We start from the raw sequence: 15600 nt of genomic DNA on the forward strand, positions 1-15600 counted from the left end.
TCAGCTGGAGATTGTGCTCTGACAGATCAATGGACCGGTGAGTGAGGCTATGTTCAGCTATTGTTATGTTATTGCCGTTTCGATGTGCTTCCTTGTGTCTTATATTTTATTTTTGTGTATTGCAGAATACTTTTCAAGGGTGAAGAAGGTTGCAAACTTGCCAGTTTGGCTTCCAATGGTTCCTTTATGGATACATCTAATTGGAAAATATTGTCATGGAATGTTAGGGGTTTAAACTCTGCTAAGAAATGGCCCCACATTGCTAGAAAATTTGAGGAAAGTGGTTGCATCATTATCTGCTTCCAGGAGACCAAAAAGGAGAACTTTGATCTCAACTTCATCCACAACCTTTGCCCAAGAAGATTCAATATTAAATTTCTCTTCCTCCCATCGGTGGGTAGTTCAGGAGGGCTCCTGATGATATGGAATGGTACATTGTTTCAAGGAGAGCTCCTCTTTCAGAATGACTTCTCCATGTCTGTTAACTTTACTTGCCTCTCATCAGGCAAAGAATGGATCCTTTCTAATATCTATGGCCCCTGTGACAATGAGAAAAATCCAAATTCTTGGAATGGCTCAAAGGCATTGATGTTTCAGATTAGGCTGACTGGCTTGTTGTGGGGGATTTGAATTTCAATCGCTCTCCAGATGATCGAAATTCCCCAGCTGGCAACATAAACGACATGATGCAATTCAATGAAGCTATTATCCAGCTGGGATGGGTAGAACTCCCTATCAAAGGAAGGAAATTTACATGGAGTAATATGCAACAGTCACCACTTTTGGAAAAACTTGACCGGTGCTTCACATCACTTAATTGGACCATCTGCTATCCAAATACGGAGGCTTACCCTCTAGCTAAAACTACCTCGGATCATGTGCCCTATGTAATTAAAATTGGTATCAAAATACCTAAATCATAGATTTCCCGTTTTGAGAATACTTGGATGTCAAAAGCTGGTTTTGATCAAATTGTTATGAACACTTGGCAGCAACACAAACACATCACTGATTGTGCCAAAAGGATCACTGCCAGGTTCAAGACGTTAAGATACTCCATGAGAAAATGGATCAAGATCCAATCGGATATCGAATCTATAATTGAGGATCTAAATGCTCTCATCTTTCTCCTGGATGGCATAGAAGATTCAAGAGGTTTATCTGATGAAGAAATGATTCTCAGGAGTAAGTGCAAAGATATGATCTCATTAAAGTTGAATGAGCAAAAGACATTCTGGAAGCAAATGGGCAAAATCAAATGGTCAAGCTGGGGGACGAAAACAACAAAGTTATTCCATTCTCTGGCCATCATACAACATAGAAGAAATAAATTTACATGTGTGAAAAGGGATGATGGATCACTTGAATTTGAGCATGAAGGAAAAGCTGCTCTTTTCTAGTATGCATTCAAAGATAGACTGGATAAATCTGAAGGCCACATGGATGATATGGACTTTCAAGAATTTCTCACCCATCACCATGACGTCTCATTCCTGGAGACTTCATTTACAACTGAAGAAATTGACCAAATGGTTAAGAACTTTCCATCCAATAAATCACCAAGGCCAGATGGATTCAATACAGACTTTATCAAGCTAGAGATGGTGGAATACAATCAAGGAAGATTTTTATGAATTCTGCTTTCAATTCCGCAGCGGAAATATTTCACTATCTAGCATCAACAGCTGCTTCATTGCCCTAATTTCCAAGAATGATAATGCAGAATCTGTCAACGAATTCAGGCCTATCTCACTCCTTAATTGCACACTGAAGATCATTACAAAGTTATTGGCCAATAGACTTCAAAGGGTGATCTGATAAATTGTCCATAAGAACCAATATGGTTTCATCAAATCCAGAACTATCCAAGGCTGCCTTGCTTGGGCTTATGAATATCTGAATGCTTGTCAGAAATCCAAAGAGGAAATCATTCTGCTTAATGGACTTTGAAAAGACATTTGACATGGTGGAGCATGGAGCGGACATGAATATGCTCCATCACATGAGCTTTCATAAAAAATGGTGCAATTGGATTAACATGATTCTTTTCACTGGCACATCACAAGTTCTTCTCAATGGGGTTCCTGGAAAAAGTCATCCACTGTAAAAAGGGGCTTAGACAAGGAGATCCATTTTCACCCTTGCTATTTGTTATGATGGCTGACATTCTACAATCTTGCATAAACCTGGCACTTCATCAAAATCTTTTGAGCCAGCCTATCCAAATGGCATCAGATACAAATTTCCCTATTATCCAATATGCTGATGACACCCTCATCATTATGAAAGAAGACTTTCCACAAATGTAATGCATAAAGATATTCTTCATAAATTCCATAGATCTACTAGTTTAAAGGTCAACTTCCACAAATCAAATTTGATTCCCTTAAACATTGACCATACCCATGCCCATAACCTGGATGAATTCCTGGGATGTAAACTTGGTTCCGTCCCCTTGGTACTAGTAAGCCCAAGATTCAAGATTACCTGTCATTGATCAAAAGAGTGGAAAATAGGCTCACTTGCTTCTCCAATATGCTCACATACGGGGGTAAACTACAGCTGGTTAATTCAGTTTTGTCTGCCCTGCCATCATTTTACATGAGTACCTTCCTCCTCCACAAAGTGGTCATCGAGCAGACTGACAAATTCAAGAGACACTGCCTCCCTAGAGGCCAAGACCTTACTAAAAAGAACCCACCTCTTGTTGCCTGGGAGATGGTTTGTAGACCAAAGGATGAAGGTGGACTAGGTGTCATCAACATCAGCCTTCAGAACAAAGCCCTGCTTATGAAAAATCTGCACAAATTCTATAACAGACTGGATATGCCATGGGTTCACTTCGTCTGGGAGAAACACTACCACACATGTCTTCCTCCTCAAAAATTGACTGCTGCATCTTTCCGGTGGATGGAAATCCTGAAGCTTGTTGACACTCATAAGCAACTATCTATCACCAAGGTTAACAATGGGGCCTTCACCATCTTTTGGAAGGACAAATGGCAAGATGCACCCCTGGAAACCAGATGGCCCCACCTTTACTTATTTGCCAGGGATAAGGAGGCCACTGTCCAGGACTTTCCTTAATGAGAACAAGGAGACACTCTTTTATCTCCCACTCTCCTTCACTGCTTATGATCAATTCACCCAGCTCATGGAACTCTTTGAAAAATGTCACACAACCTGGTGGCCATGACTCTTGGGCATACATATGGCATAAAGATTTCCTCATCCCTGCACAAGCATACAAAGCCCAAATTAATCATCTGGAATTGCCCCCTGACTTTGGATGGCTTTGGGGATCCTGCTGTCAACTAAAGCACAAATTCTTCTTTTGGATGCTACTCATCAACCGTCTCAACACAAGAGCTATGTGCAAAAGAGAATATTTCAACTGCCATCATATGGTTGTGTCTTATGTGGGGTGCCACATCTAGAAACCAAAGACCACTTATTCTTCCGTTGCCCATTTGCCAAAGCTTGCTGATCCTACCTCTGTGATAATTTCACTCCATTGCCAAATGTGCATTCAAACGTGGAACAGCTCAAAAACAAACTCAAGGTACCTTTCTTTATGGAGATAATCACTTTGGGAGCTTGGAGCATTTTGAAAGTTCGAAATGACTTCATCTTTAACCAACGAACTCCCAACCTCTACAGATGCAGACAAATATTCAAAGAAGAGATGAATCTGGTCTTCCACAGAGCAAGAAGAAAGAAATACTCCAATTTGGCCTCATGGCTCACTAGATTCAGATAGTTTTCTTTTTACCATGTACGATTACTCTTTATTTAATATATAACTGTAGGCATTTTGCCTACATCCTTTAAAACCCTCAAAAAAGGATGAAGAAGGTTGTAATCCTTCATCGGACTAATCAATTGTGGACATAAACAGATGTCAGTTTTCATTTCTAAATACCGAAACTGATATGGGTTGTCAAGCGATGTTTGTTCATTTCTCAGAATTGTTTTTCTGCATTAGATCTCCCCTTAAGTCTGCTATTTTCAACACCATAACCTGCTAACAATAGTATAGGATCATTTTAAAATTGTTGTATATGAAGCTACATATAGATCTTGTGGGACATACTTTTATTGCTCTGGGCTTGTGGTTGATACTCTACAATTGATGTGGCATTCAGTCTACCGGTGCCATCATTGTTTTGAATTGGAAATCTACATGAGGTTGTGTGTTCATACTTCTAAACTTCCTGGCTTGGTTCTCCTGCAGCAACCTACGGGGTATCATCTAGTGTTGGCAACGGAAAAGGCTCGGCACTGCACAAAATCCTATGTTGAAAGATTCGTTCCACAAACTACCAACAGAATCATGAATCTTGACGTGCCCTTTACTGGCCCAGATATTCCTGAGCCATACATCTAGTTCACGAGATAACTATGCGAGACTCCGCCGCAGGACTAGGGTCATCATGACCCAGTGACCGGAAAAGCGTAGATAAGAGCAAGTCCGGGAGAGCCCCTAAATTTGAGCCCCCAAATCCTTACATGAGGTGTCGTTATAAAAGATTCCCTCCTCAAATTTGCTTTCTCTCCAGCAGACTTTCTAAATCACACCCCCTATAATTTATTCATCTCTTTCAACTTTTTGAGGGGAGAGAGAGAGAGATATTTCAATGTAATAGTTGGGATGGGGATTTCCCATCTGGCTCTTCAATTTGGGGGCTCTAGAAAATTTGGGGGCACCTAAGTTTGGGGAGTGGGATAGGGGCTTTGATAGGCCTGTTTTTTTCACCAAAACTCTTAAATTTGACTATACCGGGTGAGATGGGGGGACTGCTGGGTGGCAGTAGGTCCTCCGATTGGGCGATCCAAAATCGAATCCCTTTCGATTCGTCGTACCTAAGATGGACTAGGTGCTGAACAAGGTGGGGAGCTATTGGTTTAGCAAGAAGGCCAGCAAGCAGATCCACTCCATCAGCGACGACCTCAATGTACCTACGCACTAGAATCCTTCCGAATTTCCTGGCATATACATTGGTTGATCTCTCCGTGTACGCTGGCTCCGGTTTCTTAGTCCATGATCTGCCTTTCCAGTAGGAAGGTTTCGGTTGTTTAGCCGCTAGAGTGAAGGGACTAAACTTATTTCAAAATTATTCGCTTGGCTTTGCCATGGGATATGAAATGTCCAGGATGATGGATTGTGCATGTGGGGGTGGGCCGTGGGCGGGTGTTGACTTGCTACATCGGTTGGGCCATGTCACATGGGATCAAGATGATTTTGGTGATTCTCCCAAACCACGATTTCTGATTTGTACTGGAGTACATAGGTTGGGCCATCTCAAAGCTGAGCATGAGCTGGAAACACAAACCAGCTTCTAGGTTCAAAGCCTTGAAAACTGACATGGTTCAGAAGTTTGACTTCAGGAACAATCCATCAAAGCCTTGAAAAGCCATACTATTATCTTTCCTACACCAGCAACAAAAGTAATGACATGAGAAGTGAATATATCTAACAAATATTACCTAGGAACATGTGTCAGGCTGTATTTTTGATGGAGCTTCCTACCAAATACATTTCCTGTCCGAATTAGATGCTTCTATTGTTATTTGCTTTTTATGTTCTAGAAAACATATGCAGTTCTTGCTTCTAACAGAACATTATTTACATGTGTGAAGTGTGAACCCAGTCGGTCTATTCCAGCATTGGTGGTGGAGCTAAATGGATGGTGAACAAAATCAAAGGTATGCCATGTTTATTGTATATTCTCTAATAATAGCAAACTGTGTTGTACCCCCTCCGTTCCTAAATATAAGAAGTCCTAAGTCAAACATCTTCGAGTTTAACCATGTTTATAGAAAAATGTAATAAGATCTATAATATCAAATGAGTATAGTATGAAAATATATACAATAACAGATTTAATAAAACTAATTTGGAGTTCTAGATCTTGGTAGATTTTTGGATAAACTTGGTTAAACTTGGAAAAGTTTGACTTAGGACAAAGTCAGGACTTATATTTAGCAACGGAGGTAGTAGCAAATATTTGTATCACCTGATAAACAAATGCACCATCTTTTCAAAGAATAAACGATAACAATTTTTCATATCTTTTTGAGTAAATTTCAAGAAACCACGGTTCTTGGGACAGACTTCTCACGGAACCACACTTTTCTGAAATTTGCTCGCAAAAGCACACATCTTGTGGCTAATTGTCTCAACTTACCCAAAACTGATGTTTAAGCCATTTTGACGGTTTTCCTTACATGTGGGGCCCGCTGTAAGTTGCCACATCGGACGCAAACCCAACCCGACCCGTTAACCCGGACACACTTTCAACTCTTTTTTCCAACTGTATGGTTTGTTTCTTTGATTAAAAAGATACTTACAATGGGCCCCACATTTAAGGAAAACTGTCAAAATGACTTAAACATCAGTTTTGGGTAAGTTGAGACAATCAGCCCGAAGAAGTGTGGTTTTGCGAGCAAATTACCGAAAATTGTGACTCCGTGAGAAGCCTGCCCTAAGAAGTGTGGTTCCTTGAAATTTACTCAATCTTTTCGATACTTTGATCTGTTTTTTTATCGACAAGGTTTTGACCAGTGAACCAGTAATTCCTTCCTTGGAAATATCCACTTATATTTCTTAAATCCTCTACCTAATAGTCTAGTACGTAGTTCATGCTTGTTCCCATTTTGCCATAACCTGAAATGTGGGGTATGAATTTAGTTGCATTGCCTATGTGTTCCTTAATATCGAAGTCATCCTGAACTCCGTGATCAACTTATGTCCTCATTGCAAACCTAGTTGTTTTGCATTATTTCTTTGCTATAAATAGTCAATTGGTCATTACGCTTCAATTTCAGGTGACATATTGCTCAATTAGAAGTTTCATTAGTGCTCAAGTTGACATACGTCGCATCCATGCAAACTAATGCTTAGTGAGTATCCATTTGCACCATGACTTGTGAGGAAGATGTGTAAGATGGTACACGACAGATCACCATGAGGATTGTGTTGATGGTCTTACTCCAGCTCCCGACCATTATAGGCAAAAGCTGTTTTGTTACTCTCTGTTGATCTGACCATCTTGTAACAATCCTTGTCATTCATATGCAAAGCTTTTGCATGTTCTCTACAAAAGGCCGAAATCCCGAAGTCTACTGATCTTTTTCCTCTTCAATAATACTAATGATTTCTGAACTGAATACAACGTGTTTTGATCTTAGGGAAGCTGCAGAAAGCATTGCCAGATCTTCTCAAAGAATATGACATGCCAGCAGGCCTCTTCCCACGGGATACAACCAATTACGAGTTCAATCAAGAGACAAAGAATCTGACAGTAGGTACAAGGACTCATCAGTTGTGCGGTTCTTCACCTGTGTGACCGGCTACCTAGAGAAGGGAAAGATTTCTGACATCGAAGGCATGAAGACCAAGGTGCTTGTATGGACCAAGGTGACCTCCATCAAGACAGAGGGCTCAAAACTCCATTTCACTGCCGGCATGAAGAAGACCCGTAGTCGTGATGCACACAATGTCATCAGGGATGGTATCATCATAGACAAGTTCTAGAGCATACTTTGCCTGACAAATGCGATGTACTCCCTCCGATCCTAATTGTTGTCGAAATATTACATGTATCTAGACGCTTTTTAAGAATATGTACATCTATATTTAGACAAATTTGAGTCAAAAATTTAGGATCAGAGGGAGTAATTATTTAGATGATGCTCCCGCTGCTAGTGCTAGATTATACCAAAACCGATTGTGCTATCAAGGGTGTTCCCAAAGAATTCCGTACATGACTTTGTCTGTATCTTCAAAATATATTGCTTTTGTTTTTGTGATTGTGACTATTCTATCGATCTGGAAGGTGTCAGGATGCCAAGATGTTCTTGCAGATTATGTTCTTGCAGATTTTTAATTCTGAGAGAGTTAACATGAGTTAAGGTCTGATTGTTGGTAAATACATTTTTTTTGGAAGTTGGTAAATACAGCTGATTTGGTGGAATCATCAGTTTCTAGAACGATGCTGTTTGCAACTTACAAGATAACATAGCGTAAGACCTGAAACTTGCATTGCAGCCCAAATTGGTTCTTTCTTTCATTCTGAAGACGTGTCGAGTCAGAACAGTATTTTTCTGAGTCAAACAATGAGAATGCATTTCAAAGATTTTTCAGATTTTTTTTAAGTAGAGGATTCTACAACTAGGACAAGTAAATTTGTTAAATCAAAATGCATCTCAAAGAGGCTTTCACATTTTCTATATGCCGAAGATTTTAGCTTATGTTCATGAAGTATCAACGTTATGATAAGCAACGTGGTAGAAGCAAGGGGGATATTGATAACTAGAAATTCTTCTAAACAAATAGGGTCACGACAGCTCCTCATGGATATGATTGATTTATTCCTCTTCTTATTTCCGTCAAGGTATAACATGAAATATTCTTCAGCTTATTTGGTGAAAGAGTAATGTGATGAAGTTACATAGTACAAGTATATCAATGTTAAGCAACAACTGGCACTAAAAAGAACTTTGGACATTCCTCAAGTTCTTGGTTACTGCCATCACACCCACATGCTTGAACGATGAACTTCAGGATAGTGACTTCATCAGGAACCTGGAGGTCTGACACATAGAAGGCTTCGACACTTGCAACTCCCATAAAACTTCTGGAAGCCTTAGCAATTGAATCTGTAGTCAACTTCTCCACATATATATTGTACTTCGTGAATGTTGCTGGATGGCTGGTTTTGAGCTTCCAGCTAATTTTCAGACTTACAAGCTTAGACGCATTACTATTCGACCATGAGATGTGCTCTCCTTCTATTTCCCATGACTCTAATGGAGGGAAGGGCATGGTTTCATCAATATCTTGAATACTTATGTGGCCTAGTGATGCTTGATAAGCCGACAATATATTTGCATCTGCTTCTAAGCTTCCATCTTCCTCTGTTTCTGGATTGATATTGCCAGAAGTTCCCAATGTGCAGACAATGTTGATTCCAGTCATTGTGTAGCTGGCACAGGATTGGACAGTTGCTTGGTAGAGGACCCAATTTTGGTTATCTAGAGCTCGTGCCTTAACGGATTGAACATATGTGCTGTATATGTGATTCTTTTTCTTTCTATGGAATGTTGCTATGTTCTCTGCAATAAGAACGGAAGTATTCCCCTTGTTTCTCGATGACAAGTCCAGGGACAATCCTACGACGCAGTTTGTGTCAGCTTTGACCTGAATCAATCACCAGAAGGAAACCATATAATTTTGCTGAAAGAACAGGGCTTACTAACGCGGAAAAACAGTAATGTGAGAATGGACATACTTTTCCTAGTCATGCAGGGATCTGGTGTCAATGTTGGTACCCAAAAACATTTCTACAGTGCATTTCCAAACATGAAATGACTGCTAGATGATCAATTGGAAGATAGTTCATGAAATAAAAAATGGAAACCTTTCTCACCGAATAAAACAAATGTAAAGGTCCATCTTCCATGGAAATACTTGCTTCAAAAAGCTGCTCTGAGAAAATAGTGTTCTGGTTGAGACCTCCTTTGACAGTCACACAACCCCCTCCACTGTACTGCCCATCCTTGAAACTACACATCAATTGGAGAAAAATTTGTTACCAATTGGAAAAGACTGTAGAAGCTATAATATTAAATATAGAAGGAAAAAAAAGCTGTCTGATAAAATGCATAATGGAATAAAAAGTTCAATTAGCACAAGAAAATAACCAACAGCCAGCCCGCTTGTCCAGAAAAGTACCATGTTTTTTGGAGTCTTAGAGCAAGAGATGGAATGTTCACAAGTATATAATGCACCATAATTATATATAATCTTATGGCGAGCTTACTTGATAGATGTTATAAGTGGTGGATGAACTTCATCTCCAGTGTACTTAAGCATAGGCTGATAAAACAGGGGTGATCATCACATGTTAATTCAGGGCACTTTAACCGTTTTTAGTAACAAATCATATATATAGAAAGAGAGGAGCAGGAAACAAAATTGTCCTGATCTTGAGCATATCAGTCAGGTAGGAACTTTCGAACCACGCAAGACAGCATGTTCTGGTGCTTCTCAGATACAGCAGTTTGTGTCAACTGTCAAGGTGCATAGAGTATATGAACAATGTTACACGGGTTGGGAAGTGCACTGAGCTGTGTCTCCCTTTTTCGCCCCCCCCCCTCCCCACCCCTCCTCTTTCTTCCTTTCTGGCTTGTGGCTGTAATCAACTTTTCTCCTATCTAATGCAATACAGCGAGATGGAAAGCTTTCGCGTTTTCTTGAAAAATGAACAATATTACGCAGAAGACATGATCCAACAGGACCTGTTGTTGGCAGCATAATACCTGAAAACTTTGGCAAGAAATATTGTTCCATGGATCTCTGGAGACTTGTAGACCCTCGGAAGATACCTGATAACCACGACCCTGGGTGAAACCATAAGTTTAAATGTCATATAAAGAGCTTCCGACATTTGTATAAATAAACTGCAACTTCGAAGAGATGGTGTGAAGGAAAAGATTACTATTCATTAGTTATGCTTGGCGTTACCACTATCACATTTCAAATCATTGCATATTGTGCTCATACTAAAGAGATACTGTATTTGGCAATGCAAAATGTAAGCAAATATCAGAAACATGCTGCTAAACATGCATAATTGAAGATATGAGCAGTCGAGCAGTTTAGTAGTAGTTAGTACTGAACATGTCGAGGTTTAAATTATTAACTAGATATTTATTTTGAAAAGTTAGCATGGAGAATCATGGCAACGGTATTCCTGGGTTTATTATAGTTTTTTTAAACAGCTTCAACATCATATGGCATGCCCAAGCTGCACTATCATTATTTAGATTCATGTACATGTATGTATTGAGTTCTGCACCCAATATAACAAGAACAATGCTCATACAATTGGTGCCAGTAATAATGACTGGGTATCTACCTGATCGAAATCTGAGTAGAAAGGTAACCGTTTTGGATAGCTCTGAAGAACACCCCATGATTTTTCAACAAGGTCCCACCAACTGCACCATTTCGTGGTGAATAATTTCAAAGAAGTATATTTGAAGCAAGCTAGCACTATATATTACCGATTTTGTGCACTCTGAAAGTCCGGTGGTTGCTTAGTTTCATATATCCATCCAGGAGCAAATATGGCAGTTGAGATATCATCTTTTTTAAGTAGATCAAGGGCAACATTTGTCTAGCAAAACAGATAATTAAGCCGTTAATGCATAATAAATAAGGTCAGAACATTCAACCAGAAAGAAATTAGAAAGGATGATCTACTGCACTATGGTCGTAGTCATGCAATGTTGTATATTCGGCGTCTATTAAACTAGAGTATGGTAAGGTAACAAGCCTGGTAAAATATTCGAGAATTAGCATATCCATCTAATTAACCTCAGTATATGCAAGACAAATGTTGAGTTACAGTCAAATACCTTACTAATATATCCCCACCAAAAAAAACTTACTAATATAGGTGTCAGTTTCGAAGCAGAGTACTGATCGAAAGGCATGCTATATTTTGCATTAAAACTGCAAGTGTATTTTTTCTTGGTAATAATTGACCATCATGTGTTGGCCAAAAAAAAAGGGGTGTTTTCACATACATTCCATTGCCCACCACCATAACTATTTCGGCCGAAAACATCAATACCCATGTACACATCATACTTCCTTTCACCAGCAACTGCAGCGGAATCTTGTGGATAGTTTTCCTAGGAAAATCATCCCAATTTTATCAGGTCATTATTTAAATAAAATTGCAGGGGACCAAAAGCAAATAAGAGGGTGGTTACCTTCCAAGTATAATTGACAAATAAACCATCACACAAATCAAAGAATGGTTTGTTATACTCATTGAGCTTATTCTGCCAGTTGAGGTGGCCATTCACGGTGACTGCATCATACCTGTAGAGGCAAGTCAAAGACACCAAATAGTCCATCAAACAAGCTTCATAACTAAAATCAACATCATGCTTACCACACGATAGGAAATACCATATGACTAAAGATCCAGGAACAGCAGCATGCATTCTGTCGGTTAGATGATTGACAAACTCTTTCAAGTTATCGATGAACTGAATGTCGAGTTTAACCTCAATATTGATCTGAAAGATAATTCAGTATCAGCAACAGGTATATTGCGAAGAACGGCAACATGAGAAAAAAAATCTCCTGACCGAACAAATTACACCACCGTCTTTCTCGAATGCCGTTTGCATAGAGATCATGTTGTTAAAAAGTGCATTAACTTTTCATTAAGAAGTACCATATTACTTTAGTACCCAAAATTACAAGATAGCGTGAAAAGGATTACCAGCCAGCCATCAAAGCCTAAGGTAGCAGCCAGCTCTTGGAGCCTCTCAGCATACATCTGCGCAGAATCCTGTGTTGCAAACATTTCTCTGCAGATTTCTGCACCTTTATCCCACTCTGCGATGAACGTTCCCAAAACCTTCCCTCAAAATCCGGCAAATTAGCAAAATTACACGTCAACTCGAGCAAAGTCAAGAAGCAGGAAGAAGGCAACATCTTGGGTGGATGAAAGAAAATGAAGGTGGGCGCACCTTGACGCCGTGGAGGTGCGCGGTGTTGGTCCAACATGGCGGCGGAAGAGTGACCAGGTAGTGGGAGAAGTAGACGAAGATATCCATGAGGTGCCAATGCCAGAGCGCGTAGGCATCGGGGTTGGCTCCGCCCTGCGGCGCCGCGTCGTCGCGGTATCCGCCCTGCATGTCGTGGCACACCAGGACGCGCCGCCGCGGGGGGAGAGGAGCCCCTGGGGAGGGGAGCGGTGTGGAGGCGCGGTTGAAGGGGAGGTGGAAGTTGGAGGCATCGGAGAGGTACGAGCGAGAGGCAAGCGCAGCGAGCTCGGTGATGGGGTAGGAGATGGGAGGCGCCGGCTTGGAAGCATCGAACGGAGGCTCCCAAGGACGCCGGTCGTCTTCGGACACGGGACCTTCGTTGTCGGAGGAGGAGATCATGGTGCGGAGGCGCCGTAGGAAGCGGCGCAGAGTGAAGGGCATTAGCTCCGGCGTTGACCGGCGGCGCAGAGAGTTTAGGGCTCATTTTTTCTTTTTGAGGGGGTAAAGTTTAGGGCTCTTTTTTCTTTTCTTTTTTGAGTGGGTAAAGTTTAGGCCTCATTTGGTTGCTCCAAAAATATCCCTCCAGGATCCCGGCCTGTTCCTGGCCGAAATATCCACGGGCCAATCTCGTCCAGGGGCGTCTGGAAGCCCACGGCCCACCCAACAAGGAAATTTGGGCCCCATCCAGGAGTTTTTCCCGGGGAAACGGTCCACGTCAACTTGATTTGCTTTGGAGAAGCGTTTCCCTCACCTCCGGCTGCCGTCTTAGCGTTGCGAGGTGGGGGAGCCTCGGTCCTCCTAAAACTATTGTTTGCATATTTTAATTGTTTGGCAATCGGCGATGTAATGGCGGAGATTCTGTTTCTTCCTTTGTTGTGGTGGTGTCTCAACGGGCGTTCCTACGGAGGCAGAGATTTTTAATCCCCATGGGTTTAGTGCACCCGATGATAAGGGGTGGCCCGATCTTCTCAGAGAGCAACGTGGGTAACTTGTACGATTCTACAAATCTCCCGGTTGTTCACCCGTCGCGCCGCACGACGAACTTGCAACCCAATGAAAATTCGCAACACCACACACTGCGCAGTAGTCCGCCGACCACAAGCGATTTCGCAATCTTCCAATTCCCAGCGGAACGACAGATTACGCTCGAATTTTCAGAAAATAAACACTCTATCGAAACCAATACGGTGTAGGTAAAATTCCTGATCGAAATAAAGAGCAATTATATGCTTTCAGATGAATACTTGGAGCAATTCAACAAAAAAGTTCTGAATAAACTAAAACGTGGTCTAACCCTAACCTTAGGCGTACCCCTTGTATATATATAGGCGAGGGGCAGCCCAAACATGCAAACGGACTTAGACTCAGACTCAAACTAGATTCGACTCAAACTCATACAACCAGTCCGAATAGGACTTGGCTTAAACAAGGACTCGCAGGTCCGGGCACCCCTTAGACGTGTCGGACTCGTCATAGGCTGTCCTGGTGCGCCTCATACTCGTACTCAACTTGTGGTGGGCAGATCATTCTTGTCGTTGGCTGCCCTTGCACACAAGTTGTTCTTCTAGCGATTTGTATCCTCCATCTTCATTTGTGGTGCCGCCTGCCTCCCTCTCCTCCCTCGCGCATATCTTTATGTTGGATAACAACACATGATGATCCTTGCACGCGGCCTCCTCTCCTCCATGCTCCACGGCTGCCTCGGCCTCAAACCTGATTACACAAAGATACAAAGACTTAGGAAGTATAAAATTCTCATCAATATAAACATTAGGTGCAGATAGGAGTGAGTTCACATTTTGTTCTAATAACTTGGCACGTGCTCGTGGAATTGGTCCAATGCATAGATCATTGGGTTTATCTTGAACAGCAAGATCATCATTACGCAAAGATGACAAAGGACTAGGGATGCCCTCATCATCCTCCCCCTCTTCAAAAGGCCTCGACCTCGACGCTCCAAGGTATTCTCCATCATATGGCGTCAAATCAGCAACATTGAACGAATTACTCATGCCAAACTTGTCGGTTGGAAGATCTATCTTGTAAGCATTATCATTGATCTTGGCAAGCACCTTGTATGATCCATCTCCTCGTGGCGGCAACTTACACTTACGTTGTTCAGGAAATCTGTCCTTGCGAAAATGAACCCATACCGGATCGTTGGGCTGAAAGAGCACTTCTTTTCGCTTCGTATTGACACGTGAAGCATTGTACTTGCCATTCTTCTCTTTTGACTCCATTATTAAAACATCATAGCATCTAGTTGGGTGACCATCAAGTAACTCTTGGATATATTTTGGACCCGTGAGAATGGATGTATTCATTGGAATTTTGGTTTTCTTGGAGAGTAGGTATAATGCCGGAAAAACTAAAAACATCATTTCCTCTTCTTCTTCCTCCTCATCAGAATCAGAAATATCCATTTCCAAATAACTCATAAAGGCCTAAATGACAAAATAGTACACCAATAAGAGGCTAGTATAAGAGCAACCATACCGCAGCAGCATACCAGGAGCAACACAAGTAGCAATAAAATTAGACAAACATGATAGAAGGAGAGGAACCATACAACAATTATCTATTACTAATATAGGAGATGCAATACAAGCACAGAGAATGTACTAAAATTGGACAAGTAGAAGGCCAACTAGTTTACACCTAGTTAACAGGAATCGATTCCCAACCATATTTTTCTGCAAGCACTTACACGTAGTACTTTAGGAATGTTAAAAAGATCATTTGTTTCATCCAATTTCATGTTCCTAGTGTTAGAAGGCTATCTTGCTTTGCTGCTACATCTGGATATAAAACGATAAAAAGATCAACACGATGGGCAACACTCTTTGACAGTGTTAGAAAGCTACCAATTTTGTGCAAGCACCTAGATCTACATTTGGATAAGGATAATATAATCTATCATATCATGTCTGATTACAAAGAGAGCAAAGGTAGTATAATATAATCCAAGTATACATGCTTGAAATAACCTCCATTCACGTCATTGATCTTATGGGTAACTACTAACAA

General features: G+C 41.1%; 1 protein-coding gene and 1 pseudogene across 1 annotated transcript; one reads left to right on the plus strand and one right to left on the minus strand.

Annotated features, from left to right (window-relative positions):
- Window positions 1-4868: 4868 nt before the first annotated feature.
- LOC112272406 lies at window positions 4869-7537 on the plus strand (annotated as a pseudogene).
- An 816-nt stretch (window positions 7538-8353) lies between these two features.
- Window positions 8354-13068, minus strand: LOC100830365 (cytosolic endo-beta-N-acetylglucosaminidase 1). Its single transcript, XM_003559605.4, has 11 exons — window positions 12556-13068; window positions 12306-12443; window positions 11987-12096; window positions 11785-11896; window positions 11596-11703; window positions 11071-11183; window positions 10923-11004; window positions 10324-10404; window positions 9825-9880; window positions 9432-9567; window positions 8354-9202 (listed from the first exon to the last, which is right to left on the minus strand). The coding sequence occupies exons 1-11, from the start codon at window positions 13012-13014 to the stop codon at window positions 8474-8476; spliced, it is 2124 nt and encodes a 707-aa protein (XP_003559653.1). The 5' UTR covers window positions 13015-13068; the 3' UTR covers window positions 8354-8473.
- Between the last annotated feature and the right edge of the window lie 2532 nt (window positions 13069-15600).

This window comes from Brachypodium distachyon, chromosome 1, assembly GCF_000005505.3.
Source record: "Brachypodium distachyon strain Bd21 chromosome 1, Brachypodium_distachyon_v3.0, whole genome shotgun sequence".
NCBI lineage: Eukaryota > Viridiplantae > Streptophyta > Magnoliopsida > Poales > Poaceae > Brachypodium > Brachypodium distachyon.